We start from the raw sequence: 21559 nt of genomic DNA on the forward strand, positions 1-21559 counted from the left end.
GAGAGAGAGAGAGAGAGCATTTTATTATGTAATACTTATTGGATTCATTGAAATAGTAATACAATATACCATTATATTGGATATTATTATTATATTTATGACATCATGTTTTTATTTTTTATATATTTTATTTTTTTTAAGTCTTCTAATTAAAACGACTTTTTAAAGCAATAAATTTGCTACGTTTTATCAACCAAGAGAGAATGAATTTTTTTTTAATTATATCATATATATAAATATTTAGATCTCCATGAGTTTATTTTCTTATAAATAAACTTATGTTTCTGTATAGCTCGCTTATTACATCGAGCTCATGTTCTCATTATGTCGACGTTACCATGTTTTACTTTTATATTCTTTTTATATGTTTCTTTATGTTGCATAACGTAGCCGTAATTAACAATATATCTATAGTGCGTGCAAATAGTATAGTATATTTAAACGCATATATGATATATTTTACTATTGTATATTAATATAATAGTAAAATGATCACATGAAAACAGACATGGATATTCTGAAACGGCTTTATAAGAGAAATAAAAGATACAAAACATTGCAAATCGCTATCTGCACTACGAAAGTTCGATATATGTATTATATTTCTTGTAGCTTTATCCAACTCGCAACACCAGGATACTTTTTCAAAGTTTTGCGCATAATGCATTTGTGTACTTACAAGCAGCAATACATTATACATTAGTAAGTGAACTCGTATAAACAGAAATGTGTAGTGACTATTTGTAGACATGATATATATGTACGTTTTCTTCGCGTAGTATATAAAATATATTGTGCTGTATTATAATGAGTTTCTCTAATTACTGAAATCTAAATTTAAACATTTATTAAAGATTAAGGAAATTTATAGTATGACATTATATATAGTATAAAAATATTATTGTTAATACTTTTGTTAAGCAATGTTTAAAAACTTTCGTTAATTAACATTGTTTATACATTATCGCCTGTGGTGATCCTATTATTGATTTATTAATCAGTCAATTAAACATGAAATTAATCAAATGATTAATCAAATGATCTAACAAAACATCTAAAATTGGATCCAAATCAAATAAGCGAACGTGAACAAGCACAAATGATTATCGGCGGTGCTGTTTGCATTAAAGCAGGCTGTTTGTGTTTGATCGCATTCGCTTGCTTAGTCTGAATTTATGGAAGGATCGCTTGAAAAGTAAAATAGTTGACTTTTAGCAATAAAAAGATAGAGAGAATAAATTGAAGGGGTGGTATAACAAGGATAAAATGAACAACCGCGAATGGTAAACTGGACGAGGAAATATGATGCTAAAAAAGAGGTAACCGGTAGTAAAAGGGTGAATAAACGTGCGAAACGACTGAAACGAGGTGCCTTTTTAAGGAAGAGGCCGTTCGATCGGTCGAGCTTTTGTGATTTTCCAGCCAGAAGAAGATCAGAAAGCAGAATGGGATCCGCGCGCGGAGGTATTCTTTCATGGAAGTTAAGTAACGAAGCTTATATCGACGTAGCCGGAGGTTACTGTCCTTTTTCTTCCGGCAATATCGATAGGGCGTGGATGTGTTCCGACTTTCAAGTATCGAATAGACAGAGAGAATGAGATAAAAGCTTCAGTATTGGATAAAAGTCATAAGAGTTATAACTCATTTCTCTCTCTAAATGAAAACATATTGAAAATTAACAATCACTCTTCAGTTTGCAATTCGTGCATTTGACAAGATCTAATAAGAGAAAATAAAACAAAACAAAGAGTAAATATATTTATTTTCGCGATTTTGTCTACAGAAGATGTTCACAATACACAAATTAAACGAGTATTATTCTAGTTTTAGTGAAAAAATAATACTAGGTAGGTAAGGCGAAGAAATTGAATTACATTTTTCCACAACATTTTTTTCCACGCAGGATATCTGTAGGATTAAATTTTCTCTCTACTGGTTTAGTTAATTATCTCAAGAATCTCAGGTAAGACGATGTTTTCGCAATTAGAACCTTTTATCATCCTTAGGAAGGGATCTCTCGGTATATATTTTCTGATCTCAGCGTTATATAAAGAATATATACACGTACAGTACACTCCGATATCAAATTATTCGTAGAGAAGCGCGAGTCGATTGTAAGACAGACCTACGGAAATCAGGATGTGCTTTGGAATACCGAGCGCTATCTGACGTGTAAGCTCGCAAAGGTAAATACATATGCGTCGAAATGGAAATGCTTCTCGAGAACCGCGTGTGTTACGGGATACCCGGCGGCTCTTGCGAACTCGATCTTGGATGCTCCGCACCGATTCGGATCATGTCTTATCGCCTTTTTTGCTCCCTCTTTCTTCCGTGACAAAATGTCACATGGTCGTCTGTGTGAATCGCGCAAATCTCTGTGCGATTGGCCGGAGTTACGCATGGAATTCGATTATCTCGGGTAAAGCCGGGCGAGCAGGATGATAGGAGTGGCGGGAGCGATGGTCGTGAACGCCATGAGCGACATTGGACTCCGTACAGATTGGCAAACAGATAGGTAGTCGATATTTATTATTTAGAAAGGATGAAGCTTTGAGTAATACGTAATGAATTGCAAATATTATTCATGTCAAGATTATGATAATATAATCGCTAAATTTGTTCTACGATGAGGGTTTGTAAAATATTTTGCGCATTACGTGCACATACAATCAAATTGAGGTACAAAACTTATTACGGAAGGTGCTTGAAGATCTAAGCTGTTAAGACTTTAAAGAAATTTTCTTGTACAAATTTTTTGCAACGCTAATTCTTTTTATAACCCCGCGGGAAAGAAACGAATACTACTTTCTTAAGATTGTTAAGAAGATTATTGGGAGAGAAAGGAAAAGGATGAGAGAAAGGAAGGTGGAAGAAATTAAAGAAGGCGTTACTTTTTGTACGAGACGGCGACAATGAATCGCAAAATGTTTTCCATTTCAGACAATCAACGCAATGTATTATAACTTGTATAGCGGTCTCAGCTCAGTTCTCATTCAGAAAACCAAGTGTGCGCGTCTGGTGAGGACGAGATAATGGAATGGAATTATGATCGTGCCAATGAAAACAATACCACGGTCGTGCACATGCCGCACAGTGTCGGCGCTCCATCGTAGGTCGAAATGTGCCGTTTGCGTTCATTGTAAACTGGAATGTCACACACTTTCATGAGTCCATAAGTCTTTCAAAAGCACAATCGTGTAATATATTTTATGCAGTAATATACTTATAAAAATGTTTTTTTTTTCAATTTTTTATTATTCTATAAAATCCAAACAGCATATTTTAATATTGAAACTTTTTGAAATCTATAGTAATATTATTCTCTAAAAAAGTTACTAATTTTTTTAATAATGAAAGAAACTCAATAGTCAATTTTTGTTAAAATTAATTAAATTCTTATTAAATTTTTGTCATAAATCAATATCTGGCGTATGCATTTCATGATAAGAGGATATTGAAATAATCTGATATATCTGTAAGTTTATTTATCATATAAAAGTTTATTTAAGCCTGAGTTAAAGCTTACATATCCTGAAAGTTCGCATTAGAGCCTGTATTATCTTAGAAATAAGAAAAATTTTCAAGAGAGGATAAATTGGAGAATATTCGAACAAATGTGCGGTATTTCTTTGCGTATGAAGAATGTGAAAACGCGTTTTTGAGATACGTGAGGACGCGTGCAAGAATCCGTACACGGATTTCGCGTTTCGAAAAGTGGAGTCTAGATTTATTTGCCATGTGACCCAACAATAACGGGCCCACATAAAGGCGAGCGATATCTTATTTTCTACTTTGCTCCAGTTTCCCGTATAATCCAATATACCCTCTTTACGCTGCCGTAAAGCACTGTCATTCCCAACGGCATTCATTTTTTTCAAAAGCTTTTTGTCTTTCTGTAAAATTGTTATTTCTTTCTTTTCAAAAGTCGAAAATATTTTAAATTTTGCTTACGTTATTTCACTAAATAAATATCAGTTAAATTTATTTTCTTAATTCAGATTTTTACTTAAAAAATGTGAACAAATATGTAATTTTTTTATTAATATATTAAAAAAACGTTTCATTTATTTAATAAAAAATATTTATTTTTACATGAGTTTTTTAAAACACAAATTGCTTTATATTAGCGAGATTTATAATTAATTTAAACATTTTGCTTCATGTAAATCAATCGGAAATATAATATTAACTTATCAATTTAATTTTTGCGCAATACAGAATTAGTGATAACATTACAATATCAGCTGTATTACTTCATAAAGATACAAATTATTACATATATATGTAAATTATACAATTCTTGTACCAATTCTCTCATTGCCGACTTATCCATCACTAAATTTTTATCTTTACTGAAGAAATATAGATATGCCGACTGTCAGACTTTGAAAAGTTTGTCTGCCTAATAGTACCTATCCCTCGTCTGGTAGTCCTCTCATTTGTAGGTAGAATCGCATCGTGACAATAGATTTATTCTTGAGGCGACGTCGGGTGTAATGACCGCAGAAAACACGGTTCACCACTTTTACCGCGTACGCGCCCAGGGATTACCCGATATATCTTCTTTATTCGGCATTCTTGGGAGCTACTTGCGGGAGGGGCGTAAGAGCGCACGCAGCATTCCCCGATGTCTGATGATACGACAGCGCGAGGGGGGTCCCTTCGGTATGTACCGGTGTCCCCGGAGCTCGCTTTTGTCTTATTGAATTTATCGTCTCGTCGGATCTAACTTTGTATGGAGCTGCAGCCAATGGCGGGCCACCCTCTCGCTCCATCGAGTTACTCGCGTCCGTCGGGACGGCGCGGCGGAGGGTGGCGTAAAAGCGTGAGATGGCACGAAGAGGTAAGAAAAAGGAGAATTTAAGGGTGGCCAATTTATGGGAAAGCAACGGTAGAGGAGTATTATTTCTCAGATAAGGAAGCATTAACAGCTAGATCTTTCGTGCTGTTGCTTATTTGGGGTCGAAGGGTGAAAACAGAATTTGCTGGTCGATCGAGCTACGACAGGCGAGTTATTGTGAGAGTTTATCGCGTTTTGTGTAGGGATTCTTGGATACTAGTAATTCCATCGTAACAATAAATATCAAGTTAAGTATCTAACATGCTATTATCATTTATCGGACATATGTTTAACGAAAGAGTAAGAATTCCACGCTGAGAAAGTAATCGTTCATGATTAATAAATTTAATATTATACTACATATATATAGTTAATATGAATCTAATATACTACTTATAATTATATTACATGTTGCAAAACTATATGTTTTTTAACTTCTCACATATAATGATTTTTATTATATAATTTTGAGAACTGTACGATTGTTAAATGGTAAAAACGCCATACATTTGTTACAATAAGAAGTAACTAAAATTTCATGATATTAAATGAAACTTCGTATTAAGTGTTCTTCAGGCGCTGTGCTAACATTGTACATTTTTAATTCGTTCTCCTTGATTGCCTTCTTTGATCGGGAAGACATTATCGCATTCAAGGAGTAACTGCGAGAATACTCTCAGACAATAATCTTTAAACATTACGTTTTTATCGCACTTAATGAGTTTATTGCACATGATTGAATTGCTATGGCAATTCCGCCCTTCGTCATTTCAATTTTCAAAGGTGTGTCACGATATCTATGTCGTTTTATTTGAGAGAAACGAGGATCGAAGAATCTCTTGGTGTGGCGCGGCATGCTGTGAAAATCGTACTTTTCCTTCGAGACAGACAACTCGGGGCGACCTTTGTTGGGTCGTAATGGAGCAATAAAACGATTCAAACGAGCACTGCCTTCGTAATGAGAATTTCTTAACTTCTAACGAAGACTTTGAAAACGAGGCTCGAAGTTTGCAGTGGAAATTTGTGCAGTGACGAGTGACAAGACTGCGAATTTTCTTCACTATGCCATCGGAATTATGGCTTCGGAATTAAGTTTAAAATGTCAAAACCTCGACATTATTTATTCCACTTACATCAAGTTATTATTCTAAAACATGCAAACTAAGTTGTATGTTAAAGAGACAGAATAGAAAAGGACAGAAAAATTTTGTTAAACTATTAGCAATTACAGAATAAAATTAAAAATTAATTAAAAAGCATTTTTTTTTACAGAAAATACTCTTAGAAAAAATTAAAACGCAACTCATCTTTTATAAAATATTATCTAAAGTCTAATAAATAATTTGCTATAATTTATTATAATAAGAAAGAGAGAGAGAGAGAAGAGAGAGAGAGAGAGAGAGAGAGAGAGAGAGAGTGTGTGTGTGTGTGTGTGTGTGTGTGTGTGTGTGTGTGTGTGTATCATTTTGTACATAAATGTTGATATAAAGAGGGTCAAAATACAATTTCTTTTTAAATATCTGCTTTTTATAATCTGTAACTTCAGACAATGAATTAAATTTTATGCCTTTAAAAGTTCGGGAACTTATGGCAATTTATTCGCCGGTACTTAGGTCATAAATAACAGTTCCTCAGTTGTAACCGTTGGTCGTTTTCGATGTCATGGTAAAAGAAATGGATATTCAAGCGCTTTAATCGTTTTTCTAGTTGGATGACCGACGTTTATTCGCGTTCACGTGGGAAAAGACATTATAGGATGGATCAGACAGTAGAAAGAATACAGAGTAGGAAAAACTAAATGTATCTGTAACAAGGGTCAAAATGGTATATAAAAGAATGCTATTCTTCAGGTTCTTCTCGCAGTTTTTTTTTTTTTAGTACGTCTAACCTTTCGTAAATTTACTGCTCTTTCAAGCCTTTAACTTACATTAACGTAGTCTGAAAGAGAAGTTCGTGGTCTGAAAGCTTAGAGCTTGCCGCGGTATTAGGTAACAGTTTAGTTCACCACTTAATTTTGGTATAAATGTCAAATGTAAATTAAAATAATTAATTTAATAAAATGATAATATATACATAAATATAGTATTAATATATTTATCTATTCTATTTATTTATAAACACTAAACATTTTCTACTAATATATATATAATTTTAGTTATATATATATATATATGTATATATACGTATTTGTAACTTTTTATTTATAATATTTTGTTTAACAAAAAAACAAAAGAAAATTACAATAAATAAATAAATCTAGCTGTATTGTTTCACAATTCTGTTAACACATTACTATTAAAAGTTCACATTTTCGGGAATTATATATATGATTAAACAACAAAATTGTAGTATTCAGTTATTAATACATCCAATTATTTCTATACTCATTATATTAATTGCATGAAAATCTCAGCACGATACAATAATAATAATATTATAAAAGTAAATAAACACAAAGGAGTAATGCAGATAACTTACACAGAGTTTTGCGAACAATTTTATTATTACTCCAACTACGAGGATAATGATATAATATAATAATATGCGAGATATTTACGATGTAAAATGGAACAGGTTACCTGCTATTTCTGTTATTTCTGCTGCATTATCTACAAATATCTGCCAGGGAAAAAGATTAAGAATTGTATAGACATGCAAGAATTTCAAGACGCTTTGCATGCATATAATCAGATGCATCGCAAAGGCATTGATATGGTCTTCGCCTTAAACTGTCAATATCTATCGCGATCCTGCGAAAGCCCATGGGGGGGGGGGGGAATAAAGCTCATAGGTATAAATGGGGTTTATTATCATGTACCTCGCGCGACATTATGTGCACTTACATGCCCGTTGCCGTAGTATATTATACATAATGCATTATGTAAATGGACTGCCGACAAATGCAAATCGTATGCATAGTTGCGTCATGTGTTCCCATACTAACGAAACTGTTCGGTTAACCACTTAACATTGTAACCAGTATCAGCCTCCTGGCTATATTATTATCATATATAAATTTGAAATGTCTCGTATAGGCATGGTCGTTTTGTCTCTGATTGCGCACCAGCCTCAAAGGGGAAATTAGTTCTATTCGACGAATGCATTATTAACAATCAAGGGAGGAACGTTGCAGGAATAAGCGCACCACGGGAGCTTCAGTTTATCGCACAAAGCTACAAAGGATTTAAACTTCTTATTATAATGAGTTGGTTTCCACGTGTATTCTTGTTGATAATAGTTCTGCGAAAAAGCATTAAGTTTACTGTAATGGCGTAGGCGCCGTAGACGGTATATCAATGCATTCGTCGCAGAATTTTCAGTCGAATTAAGGATCGCGATGAAATGCATCTTCCGCGCGGTACGAGGCGCGGTGCTACTGCAATTTCGAGGAAAATTACGAACGTCATAGTTCTCCTTTATACATTGGAACTTTCTCCGAGAAACATCGCGGCGCCGTAACTCTATTCGGCGAAGCGAACAAAATTCTCGGAAAGTAAAAAGGAAAAGAAAAAAAAAACGACAAAAACGTGTGTGGAAAACGCACGTTCCCATAACTCGCCCTCCTCCCCTCGTATACTCTATAATCTTGAGCGTAACTTCTCGTTTTCTCGTATTATTATCCAAATGAATAACGTGCTTTTCAATTTTTCACTCGTTTTTCGATATTCCCTTTGCCGATGCTGTATGTAACGGCGCGGCGTCTCAAACTCCCTTTGCCGTTGCGTACTTCACCGAAAATCCTCTTACAGGTTTTATCGATCCGACCTCAAAGAGAGCTTTGCGTAGAGCGTGCTTGTGTCGTCCTGTGCATAAACTATTAGTCTTAGAACAGTGTTGCATCTCGACTTCTCGCTGACAGCTTTCTGTTTCACTCCCTTCCTCGTATCTTGTTCTACAAGATGCATCGCTATATTGCTTTACGCGATTTCGCCTTTCCATCTTAATTCCTTTCGCCCTCGAATACTTTTTTTTTGCCCTCGTGTTACCTGATGAAACTCGGTTTTCTCGGAAAAATCGAGACACAAAATTGAAATGACACATCTCGATCAATTCCTTCATTCCATTTACCTAATACCTTTCTCAAGAAAATCAAACCCCAGAACTCATGCAATCGCAGTAATTCATTGCGTCTTGCCGAAGTTTTCTCGCGACGCTCACATTTTTTTTTAGACTCGAGAAGTCACATAATCAAAGAAATATCATGTAGATTTCCACTTTCCTGGTAATCACGAAAAGTTATAAACAACCCGGAAAGGCGTAATATTCGATATTTGATTCGCCGGTAGTTCCTATCGAGACTTTCCATCCGGCGATCTCAGCGTTTCGGGTTATTTCGCTTGATACATACATTGAATGAATCCTTGATTGAATATCGAATTGCGGTCCAATAGAAAAGAAATTGAAATCACCGGTGATTGGTAAGCTATCAAGATATGACATGATATAACAAATACGAGAATCATGTCAATGTAAATGTTTAATCTTCGGAGATCGAGTTTCCATACTTTACTTCCCCTTCTAATTACCTCTGTCCTTATATATTGTTGAAATTTATTCGATATTGCAAGACAATAAAAAATGTTTATTTACAACAAACCTTTTATTTTATTTTATACATTAATTCTATTCCTGAAAAAAATTTACAAGGCATTACTATTTGATAAAGCAGTAACAAATTTTTTAAAGAGCATATTGTGATATTGAAAACTATGATTATTAAATTATATATTGAAAGAAACAGATTGATTTTAATTAATAATTGTTTTAATATAAATAACTAGGATAAAAATAAAAAATTGCGAAATTGGAAAATAATTCAACTCAATTTAAAAATATATGTGTATACAGGGTGAGTTATTTTAATGTTCCACCCCCAATAACTTTCTTATTTTTTATTTTAGAAATAAATGTTTTAGACAAAAGTTGTTTGGTTTAAAGGGGGACACATGATCTCGATGTAAGTCATATCGTAAATGTCGCCGATTTCAAGAAATTTTAAAAATGACTAATTTCTTAAATGGAACTTTATTTTTTCTTGAAATAAAAGTTGTAGGTCTTGTCGAGACGTTTTCAAAACACACCCAATAATTGTCTTTTGCATAAGCCGTTCCAAAGATATGTAATTTTAAAGTTTGCTACTTACAATTAAAAAAAACAGCATACATCCTTTCAGCTGCTTTTAAGTTGTTATTGCATAACTTGACTATTTTTATCATGTATTTGCGTAGGTTGTTTTCTACCCTCGCGCAAATTTCTCTTTGTATGTTTTAGATTGTAATTCTAATTGATTTTTTTACTATCCATGTGGATAGTAAAACATCAACTTCACATATTTAACGTTAGTTTTGTAGTCAACTGATCAAATACATACAAAAAGAAATTTGCGCGAAGGTAGAAAACAACCTACGAAAATACATGATAAAAATAGTCAGGTTATGCAATGACAACTTAAAAGCAGCTGAATAGATGTATGCTGTTGCTCTTAATGGTAAGTAGCAAACTTTGAAGTCACATATTTCTGAAACGGCTTATGCAAAAGACAATTATCGGGTGTGTTTTGAAAATGTCTCGACAAAATCTACAACTTTTATTTCAAGGAAAAAATAAAGTTCCATTTAAGAAATTAATCATTTTTAAAATTTCTTGAAATCGACATTTACGATATGACTTACATCGGGATCATGTGTCCCCCTTCAAACCAAACAACTTTTGTCTAAAACATTTATTTCTAAAATCAAAAATAAAAAAGTTATTGGAGGTGGGATATTAAAATGACTCACCCTGTATATAACTAAACTGACAAAAATGTAAAAAATTGTTAAATTTATTTTAACAATTGTAATTGGAAAAATATACATTTTGTATTAATTTATATTCTTTTGTATTGTAACAATAAAAATTATTACACACCAACATTTGTGTCGGCTCGCATAGGCACTATTTAGTTATTTATGATTTAGTTATTCATGAGAGCCTTAATTTCTTCAATTTAAATTTATATATATATATATTTATATTTTATATATAAATCAGTAGAGAATTTTGAGTTGACCAGAATATTGATTACGCTGATGTTGCTTAATCGGAATTCCGATTATCGGATTGTCATTTATCTGAGACACCGGTTATTCGATACGACAAATGCACGTCGTATATTCCGATAATGCACTGATATTGAAATATTGACGGAAAACTTAACGACACATAGTTCCACAATTCGGATGACTGATGACAACTTGATCTTGACAAAAACGTCTGATTAATATTATAATCATTATAAATAAATAATGATTAACCGCAAATTGTTTTGTTAAGTAATGATATTGTATCTAAAAAAATTTTTTACTTTATCAAATAGTAGTCAAATTTTGATAAAGAAGATATACATTGTCTAGATATACCTAATATTTATGGAAGATATATCAAATTAATACGTTGTTAAATTTACAGCACTTTTATTTATTAACGTCTTTATATGCTATAGTAATATAGTATAGTAATTAATCGTCGTTTGCATGAACAACGTTAATTAACCTACATACTGCTACTTAATCACGTCAGAAGTTCGTAATAAGAGAACTGTGTTTCGATTTTCAATCAAGTAGTCTCTAGATATATTGCTATATAATACATCTTAGCTAATTTGTTTTAAAAGTATATGTATGTGGCGGAGAAGAATACGGTGAATGATATAATTTCTTGTAAAGGTATAAAATACTGCGAAAAAATGAATGCATCAGCGAAAAATACGTGCAGTATTAATCAAATTGAAAGGTATAAAAAAAATCTCACGATGTGTTCGGTATGAAAGGAAAATTCCAGTGGAATCATCATGACTGGATATATTTTATTACGTTGTTCACGTGCAGCTCGGTCATTTCCACAATTTACTATATATCACATTGCGTGCAATTCAGTACGTTTCCGCCTCTTTCGCGCATTATGGCGCATTTCAAAACTTGATGCGTCTGTAGAGAGACCATACTTGCGCAAAATCTTTTCCTGCAGGAGAAAAGGTACTTCAATGATTTTAAATATCATTGTTTTAAAAATAATTGCAAACGCAGTTTAATCTTTTTGCGAAAATAGTTCTAATAGTGACTTATTTGTATTTCTTTTATCAAATATATGCGGAGAAATATGTAGCTTGAATTTTTAAACAAAAAATATTAGAAAAGTTTGTTGAGTAATCAAATCTTTCTTTCAATCTTTGCAAGTATTCAAGCTTGATTTATGAATTATGAATTCTTTGCATTACTTAAACTTGCTAAGTTCTCTTAAAAACAAATATTTTACTTACATTATTTCTTCTTTAGGGTCTTTTGTCTAGGAACGCTTATTCAAACTTAAATGTTTAGATAAGAATACAGCGATCTAGAATTATCCCTGAAAATTGATGGTAACCCACATAATATCTGACATTTGATGCTTGTTAATTGGATACGTAATTATCACAAATAGATCAGTGGATAGCGAATAGATAGTCCCCTTACATGGCGGTTAGTTTGGTGCCTTAATAGAGGGTACAAGGGTTTAGAGATAGAGCGAGGCCACAGGAATCCGCGACGGCCGGTGGTCGGTTTACCAAAGGCCATCCATATGGGACGTGGTTCAATATCGCGAAACCTGATACGTAGGGGCGATAAACGCGGGTCAAAGCAATACGTGGCAGTAAAAACTCAGCCGTCTCGTAGCTATACACTCGTGCCAATATACCCTATGGACCATCTTAATCGCCTGTCGTCTCGATGATTGCCTCCTAAGATGCTGAACATTTCGTCAATATTTATATTCTGAAGAATTCGATTACACAGCATTATAAAAGTAAGAATATTTTTCTTCCTTGAATCGCATAACAGTAATTTCTTCGAGTACACGTAAAATAAAATAATTTTTAATAACGGCTATTTTTAGTGTAATAATAAGAAATAACAGCCAAATTAATGATTATACTTTAATTATTGTAAATGTGTATAAGAAAATTTATAAAATTTTTGAAAATTTAGCTGTCACGGATTTTTCTTATTCGACAAATAACGATTTTATATTTTATCTTTGACTGAACTATCACAGAATTATAATAGAAAAATAGCTAATATATTTTTAAACGACATTTGTCCACGATATCTAAACATGAAGAAGCTTGATTTTGTGAGCGAAGATCATTAGACGTTCTCGCGCGCGCCACGGTCGGAGACAAATATTTGACTTCGGAAATCGTCTTGCGAAGAAGATCGAAAGAGAAGCGAGAGAGAGAGAGAGAGAGAGAGAGAGAGAGAGAGAGAGAGAGAATAAGACGAACTTTGGCAATAAACTCGGACAAACCCGACAAGATGAAAGTATCTTGTAAAAAGTTTCGGAAGAATTTATGCTGTGAGATACCGTAACTGTCGCTACGTTGTCTACTTCCGTTCAACTCTCAAATTGTTAACCAATTACTTGTATAAGATAAGCGCTAAATCCTTTTATCTCGAGTTATTTAACTCTCTCAAAGTTCTTTAGAATTAATCTATTAATCTGATTTCTCCAACAAAACAGATTATTTTGTTGGAGATTAAACGGTAAACTTCCAAACCAATTTAGAAAAATGAATTAGTAATTATATTTATATAAAAAATGTATATAAACAAAATTGTTGTACATATTATACAGTTTAACTATTATATTCAATTCGGAGCAAAATTTTACGACAATAATTTATTATTTAAATTATACATTAATTAAGAGAAATAGAATTACATTAGTAATAGGACATTTTAACTGTACATTGCATTCGCATACATTATACGGGAATAAAAATTTTGCTATACAAGTTAGGAAATGCAATGCAATGTGTTGCGATTGAATTTATACCAGCTGCGTTTTACATTTTGCATTTGAATGTATAATGTTGGCTTGGGATTAAAACTGTTTGCATGTAAAGTCAGCGCATCACTCGTAAATTACAAATCGAATTCGCATGTGACGTTAATACGTATAATGCTTCTATTATTACGATTTCCATGCAAATCGCTCTATTACCATGTCAATAATTAATGACAGTTCCCGAGAAAGATAACTGAACATTTAAAAAATATCTATCATAATATCGTATGTGTAGCGTCATATCGTACGTGTCCGAAATATAAATTGCAGTCGGTACCGACGAGTGTCTGCGTAGTCGAAACGTTGCAATAATGAAATAGCTGCCGGCGTGTCAAAGTTGAAACAAATGTCATTTTGAATGCAGGTCCGACAATCGACAAATGAAGCAAGAAGTATCGACTGTATATCATTTTTGTTATCGACAGCGCATCATGTATTTTAGATATGTAGAACGAGTTTATATGCCGGTTAATGAAAGAAATTATTTATTGATAGTTATAATTCTTTTTGTACGTTTTTATAATTTTTTTCAGAATAAAAAGTGTAAAAATTGTACATGGAGAGAATTTCCTTTTAAAATTTATCCTGAGAATCATGTTAATCGTAGAACAACATAATATTCGATAAATTTGACTGTGCACTACAATATAAATTGTTATAGTATATATTTAAAAAAAATAGTGAAAATTACATAAAAATTTGTCAAAATACTATATTGTCCTACAATTAACATGATTTTCAGGGTAAATTTTAAAATAAAATTCTCTCCGTGTATAGTAAAATTATACTGATCTTACAAGAGAGGCTCAGACGTGGTAATTTTAGAAAAGTCTGAAACTTATGGTACGTGAAGTGTATCACTTAGACATTATTTTGGCCAAGCAGTAAGATGCACTTTTAGCCAATGTCCAGAAAAAAAATTTTTTTTTAATTTTAATATTTAGGTCATTTCTATTAATGAGGAGCAAGCAAATTAAACCAATGTGGCAAGGATCCGAAATAAAGTATTTTTAAGATTTTGGAGATTAGGAAAAAAATAGAATATTCAAATAATATTATTTATTCTTTAATTGGCATTGGTCACTGTATATCGTACAATCTTTTGTACGTCAGCTTTATAAGTATCGCATGAGCCTGGATGATATTCGTCATAAAGGCAGGGAAAACAATGTTTTGCGGCACATACAACACATTATAAACGCAGCTTTGTCACATGCGCAAGATTTTTTGAGGCTATTGATGGCAAAGCATACTTGTTATTTATTATCAATAGTCTCAAAAATCTTGCGCATGTGACAAAGCTACGTTTATAATGTGTTTTATGTGCCGTATATTCTATTTTTTTCCTAATCTCCAAAATCACAAAAATACTTAATTTCGGATCCTTGTTACGTTGGATTTAATTTGCTTGCTCTCGTTAATAGAAATGACATAAATATTAACATAAAAAAATTTTTTTCTCGACATAAGCTGAAAAGCGCGTCTTACTGCTTAGCCAAAATAATGCTAAGTGATACACTTCATAAGTACTACCATAAGTTTCAGATTTTTCTAAAATTACCACGTCTGAGCCTCTCCTTCTTGGTCTTATATTTGTTATCGATATAAGCATCAGTGATACAATTTTGTCCGTATTTGTTGTCGGAAGTTGGATGATTGAAGTTCGATCAAACTTAGAAAGGCGACCGTAACGTGAAAGGGCCAATATATACGTTTTATGTTACAAAAGGAAAGCCGTGAAAAGCTTTCACGCCACAAAGTAGGAACCTACTTTAGAATAGAAAATCCTGAAGAAGTTTAACAACTTTTTTAAGATTTTCTCTATTCAATTTAACATACTTGAACAATTGATAAACAATAAATAAACATTTTGTTATGTAAAAACTTAATTTTTAATGAAAATATTTAGAATCAATAAAAGAATCATGGAAATTCGCAATGCTATTAGTTAACATCGAAGTTACAAGGTTTGTTAAATGTAAATTAGAAATTAATAAAACTTCTTATTTAATCTTTTCTTATTTATTTATATATAATGTCTTAACGTTTTAAAGTTACGTTTGAATAGAATTTTATATGAAAAAACAGTTAATCAATTTATGTAAAACGTAATTGCTTATAATTGATAAATATGTGCATATCTTACTCAATTGGTTAAAATAATTTGGACTATAAATTGAGTCAAGCTAATTTGATATTTGACTTTCTACGTCTCGACTATATCTTTCTCAAAATCGAAAGTTTTCCAAGCTTTTTTCTTTTAGACATCGCCGCCTGGTGAACTTATGTGAGACCAGAAGTTTCGTTCGTTACGGGTCTTGAAAGCTCGTTCTTTAGAAGACCAAAGTATTCCGGTGAAGTCCGAAAAATCAGATCGAAAAATTTCTGAAACTAAACCCGAAGAAAGACTGATAAAAGTTGAATGTTCTAGCTTTATATGAGGATTATATTTGGACATGAAGCGTACTTGCTGCTCTATTTCCGGATATCAATCTCATAAAATTTCCACATGAAAATATGTATCTCTCGTGTAGGTATGTTCTGAATAGAATTCTCAGGTGCAAAGTTTCGAGTAAATTTGATTTATACTTATATTATAATATAGCTTTCAGTATTGTATTTCCATATTATACAAAAAATTTTATTTCTTTTATTAATAGAGTGAAATAAAACGGACTCGCGTTTCTCTTGCGTACGTCGCACGATCTCGTCACGCAGCGCAAATTGAAAGTCCGGATCCCCAAAAACGTGTTCGTCGTGCCGTTTTAAAAGCGATCCAGGTCGTTAGTCGCGATCGTTTTCCGTAAAATCAATGAAGCGCGATACCCAATAAGAAGAAAGATAGGCATTGTATTAAGACATCCCCGTCGAAATCAGTTTAATATGTCTATGTTATATAATAGTTTAATATGTCTATCTTATATGTCTATGTTTCCGCCTCTCCTTACACATTGTATATTATATACTGAAGTAATGACTATCGAGCCGACACGAATGTTGGTGTGTATTAATTTTTTATAATATCCATTAATAATATTTTATATTAACATATATAATTACATAACAAGTATATTTTTTTTATTCTGTAATATTAATTTTTATTGACCTGGAAAATTCTTAATAATTTAGGAAATAGGATTTTACAACGTACATGTCTCATGATGATTGAAACAACATTTTGTTCCTTGATCAAGACGTAACCAAATATCGTTAATTGTGTTATTTATTAATTTGCATGTTACTTTTTTTATTCTGTTTGTTATATTGATGCAAACTTTAATCATTAGCCAAATCATTGTTAACAAATTACATTCTAGTTTTGTTATTCTTTTTTATTGTATTTTTCTACAAGATAATGTTTTAAATTTGTATGTACACATAATCCAGTATAAAACATATTAAATAAATAACGTCAATGATTTGAAATAATACTTTTTTATTTTAATTGGAAAAGATTTAAATTAGATTTAATCCACAGAAAAAAAAACGAAATATGTCGACGTCTATGACATTGAAATTTATCCGATTAGACTTTACAGATTTACGCGGTATCGACGTGCAGACTCGATTCGTGATAGACCCAATCTGTCAGACAGAACATTTCACATTCGTGTACGATGACGTGTAGCGATGACCGATCAAACTGTCCGACTAATCCTACGGGAAATCGACTATTATATATAGCCGTCTGCTGCCTTGATGGTTCATACGCAATCCTCTCTAAATCAGAGAAGCTTGTTATATACGAAATTCACGGATCAAAGACGTATCTATAGATTTGTCGAACTGTAACTCCTGATTTAGATAGCACAAAAGGGGTGGAGCGAACCGAGGAAATAAACGAAGGAATTAACCCTCAAATGAGTTTGTATGTGCTCCAACGTCAAATTAGGGCAACTGAATTAAAGACCCTCTTAGTTGAAGCTTTCATTCTGGGAAGAAATGCGAAGGATTATTTCGACATGTCTTCTATTTATTGCCGCACCGTAAATTAAGTATTTACGCGTCTCTCGTTTCTCTCGGAGGGGATGGCTAATAGCTTTATTAAAAATTTGAGACAGAGTAGAATGTAATTAAAAACAAAATATTGATTGTAATATATTGAAAATTTTTTAAATCTTTATATTAAAAGTTACAATTATTCAAGATAAAAATGTCATAGATAAAATTGAAGATTTAGTTTTCAAATATTTCTGATTTTTCTTAACTAATATTTATCTTTTTGATTGTATACTTAAATAATTAGTTACTTGATATTAACAAGTTTTAAATTTTTATTTCAGGTTCATCAGATCGCGATGAGACGACATTACAACAACAGAAATGCGCGTGCATGCGATTGCGTCGCGTCGTTGCGACGCTGAAGAATTCGCCGGTGTTTTGAATGGAAGCGCGGTGTCAAGATAGCATAAAGAAGCGGCATACGATCGAATTAATCGTGGGCAGAACGCCGTCTCGTGATAAAAACGGTCGTCGCTTCGAGCAACAAATTCTACGCCATGAAGACTGCTTGGATCCTTTCGTTGGTGGTTTCACCGTTGTTGGTGCTAGGTAGTCCGCCCGGCACTATTAGAGAGGGAGGCATCAAAATCGGGACTGGCAGGGGTACGGTTCCCAAGGGCACAAGTGTGGGCAGAGGCAATTCAGCGGTTCGTATCGGTGAGGGAGGTAGATTATCGAATTCGACGAGGCAGCGATCATTTCCGACAACCACGACCACCACGATCACCCCTACACGTTTCACACCGCAGTCTTCTGTGAATAATTCGGGAAATAATTATAACATCACTGATCTCAAGGTAAGAATTTTCCTCCAAAATAAATTTGTTAAGAAAAGAAAAACTTCTCAAATGCGTCAAAGGATCTTTCATTAAAGCCAAAATGTTCCCTTTCGAGGAGAACATTTTATATCTTCAATACAAGGAAAAAATAATGTCAATCTTTAATCCAATAAAAAGTTTAATTGGATAGTCAGTTTAAGAAAGTCATATGAATGTTTTATTAACAAAATAAGAAAATTTGTTTTGTGTTGAAAAAATTTATTAAACTGTAAAGTAACGTGTGTGTCGAAAAATAAATATATTAATATCCAATAAACTATATTGTTTGAAACAATTTTACTTTAATCAAAAAGATATAATAAATGTATGTAATTGAAAGTATTCATCATCCATTTAGAAAAAACTATAATTTAAGAGTATATTTTCTAATGTTACAAGAAATAAAAGCTGTATAATATATTATATCTTTATCTATTTATTATATTTTATAGAAATTTTCTTCATGCTTTTTTTTAATCCTTACAGTAACCATATATATATAATATATATTTAATATATATATATATATATCTGCATCAACGTATCTTTAAATATATAATTCTTTAGACAAATTATTTTACGATTTAGTCACTTAATTTATATTAGATCATTTTTTTGTGCAAATTATACTCTTCGAGCTACCAGCCTCATTTAAATGCAGTTGACGAAAAATTCTCAATCGTTTTGGGAATATTCGGCGTGGAGATAATCATCCTTAATGAATGTTAATGAATTCATCGAGTTAATAACTTACATTACTCAAGGATAGTTACCTCGCTATTTTTCGGACTTAACCGAGATAAAATTCTCAGGAAATCTCTCGTTTCCGACGGATTCATGAATTTTTTCTCGCTTTTTCCAACTCGTGTCGGCGTACAATGGGTCAATTTATAGGTTCTCGTCTCCATTTACTGATTGTAGCACAAGTACCGTCTGTGCATTCGGATAGAATGCATAACTAGAACCGGTAGATATACGGCCAGTGGTGCGATTCGTTACCGATAATCGATGGATTACGCCACTTCTCTGATCAATTAAGTCCGTTATTCAAACGATATTTGAGAGAGTACTTATTATAATACAATTTCTCTCGGATTAAGAGGCCGTAAGAGGTGGTCGTAAAAGGCGTTAAATTCGTGAATGAAAATATTTCTGGTAAATATTGTTTTACGCCACTTTATAAATAATATTTACGAGGTACTGAATTAACAGTTATAGATTTATTAAAATATTTACATATATAGCAGACATATTCACAATTAATTGTATTAATAAAATATAATAAAACGATAATAATATAATTTATACATCTACGTAAAAAAATTATATCATTATTTATAAAAACATTATTTTACAAAATAATGTTGATCAAATTAGTATTTGATTTCTTTGCTCACAAATTGCAAACTTTACGTGCAATGTTAAAACGAAATTTTTCACGATTGTGTCATATATATCTTAAAATTATGTAAAGAGATTATATCAAAGCTTCGATTATTGCAGATGAACAGTGAAACACTTTCCTTAAGCGATTATTTCAAAATTATTGATTTTTTTTTTATATAAAGCGTTGTTGATATCGTTGATAGGCCGAAACGTAAGCCGCTGTCCAGTCTCAGCCTACACGTAGGTATTCATTCGCACCGATCGATTTATGCAACAGGTGCGCTGCCGGTCCATTCTTGTGGTAATAAAGTGAACAAGATGCCCTTGCTGCAGTTTTCTGATCGCTTTGAGCACTTAATGCATTGTCGATCGTGATGCGGTGAATAGGCGGCAAGTGAAAACTGTAATGAAGTATCGTTAGTATTCAAGAAGCGTTATTACTCTACATATATTGCATATCGACGTTGCAATTTACAAAACATCGAACAAAGGAAATATTGATCGCCCAATTCAAAATAGTTTATATAATGAGTGGCAGAATACGATATAAAATAAAATTACTACATAATTCATTTTTTCTTATTTTTATAGATATATAAATACGTAATGTGTAGACATTCCTTAAATCTCATATTTACTCTAAATTACTCTATAATTAAGATTTATTTATATTTAATTTTTTTAAAGAATATGTGTAATTTTAAAAAGAAAAATGTATAAGAATATATATGTCTTTATTCATTCATGAAAAAAAATATATACAGGGTGTTCCATTTTATATTTGACAGTCAAATATTTAGAAATCGCGAGGTTTAGAGAAAAATGTTTCAGACAAAAGTTGTAAGGTTTCGAGAGGGACATAAGATGATAACACTGGTTTGACCTTGAGTGGCGTCGTCAGGACAAGGTCACTTTGAATTTTTTAAATGGAACTCCCCATGTTGCATATTCTTGTAGCTTATTTCGAGAGCTTTTCAAAACACATGGATAAAATGTTTTTTGGTTAAGTAAATCTCGAGTTATAAAGCTTGAAAGTTACAGTACCACCGGTATTAGCATTATCTAAGGTGTCCGAACAATGGCTGAAATCTTTTAAATGTTGTTCAGGATCATGAGCTTGACAACATGTGTCAAAGTCATGATTACTGGCGAATGTTTTTTTTTTCAAAAAATAAAAATAATCTTCAAAAATGAAAACAAGAGAAACAATCTTCAATGATCATAGCCTTGACACATGTTGTCAAGCTCATGATCCTGAACAACATTCCATGATCCTGAACAAAAGGTTTCAGCCATTGTTCGGACACCTTAGATAATGCTAATGCCGGTGGTACTGTAACTTTTTCAAGCTTTATAATCGAGATTTACTTAACCAAAAAACATTTTGTCTATGTGTTTTGGAAAGTTCTTGAAATAAGCTACAAGAATATGCAATAAAAAATGGGGGGTCCCATTTAAAAAATTCAAAGTGACCTGTCCTGACTTTGACGACGCCACTTAGGGTCAAACCAATGTTATCATCTTATGTCTCCCTCGAAACCCTACAACTTTTGTTTGAAACATTTTTCTCTCAAACCTCGCGAATAAACCTTTCAAATATTTAACTGTCAAATATAAAATGAGACACCCTGTATATAATATATATATA

At 32.4% G+C, this 21559-nt stretch overlaps 1 protein-coding gene across 1 annotated transcript in view; it reads left to right on the forward strand.

Annotated features, from left to right (window-relative positions):
- Nucleotides 1–21559, forward strand: part of LOC105455881 — an 83575-nt gene that overhangs the window by 59904 nt on the left and 2112 nt on the right. Inside the window, exon 2 of the mRNA XM_011699562.1 lies at nucleotides 17989–18504. Within this exon, the coding sequence (XP_011697864.1) occupies nucleotides 18205–18504 (300 nt within the window). The 5' untranslated portion in view covers nucleotides 17989–18204. The remainder of the gene's footprint in view (nucleotides 1–17988; nucleotides 18505–21559) is intronic.

This window comes from Wasmannia auropunctata, unplaced genomic scaffold, assembly GCF_000956235.1.
Source record: "Wasmannia auropunctata unplaced genomic scaffold, wasmannia.A_1.0 LD336106.1, whole genome shotgun sequence".
NCBI lineage: Eukaryota > Metazoa > Arthropoda > Insecta > Hymenoptera > Formicidae > Wasmannia > Wasmannia auropunctata.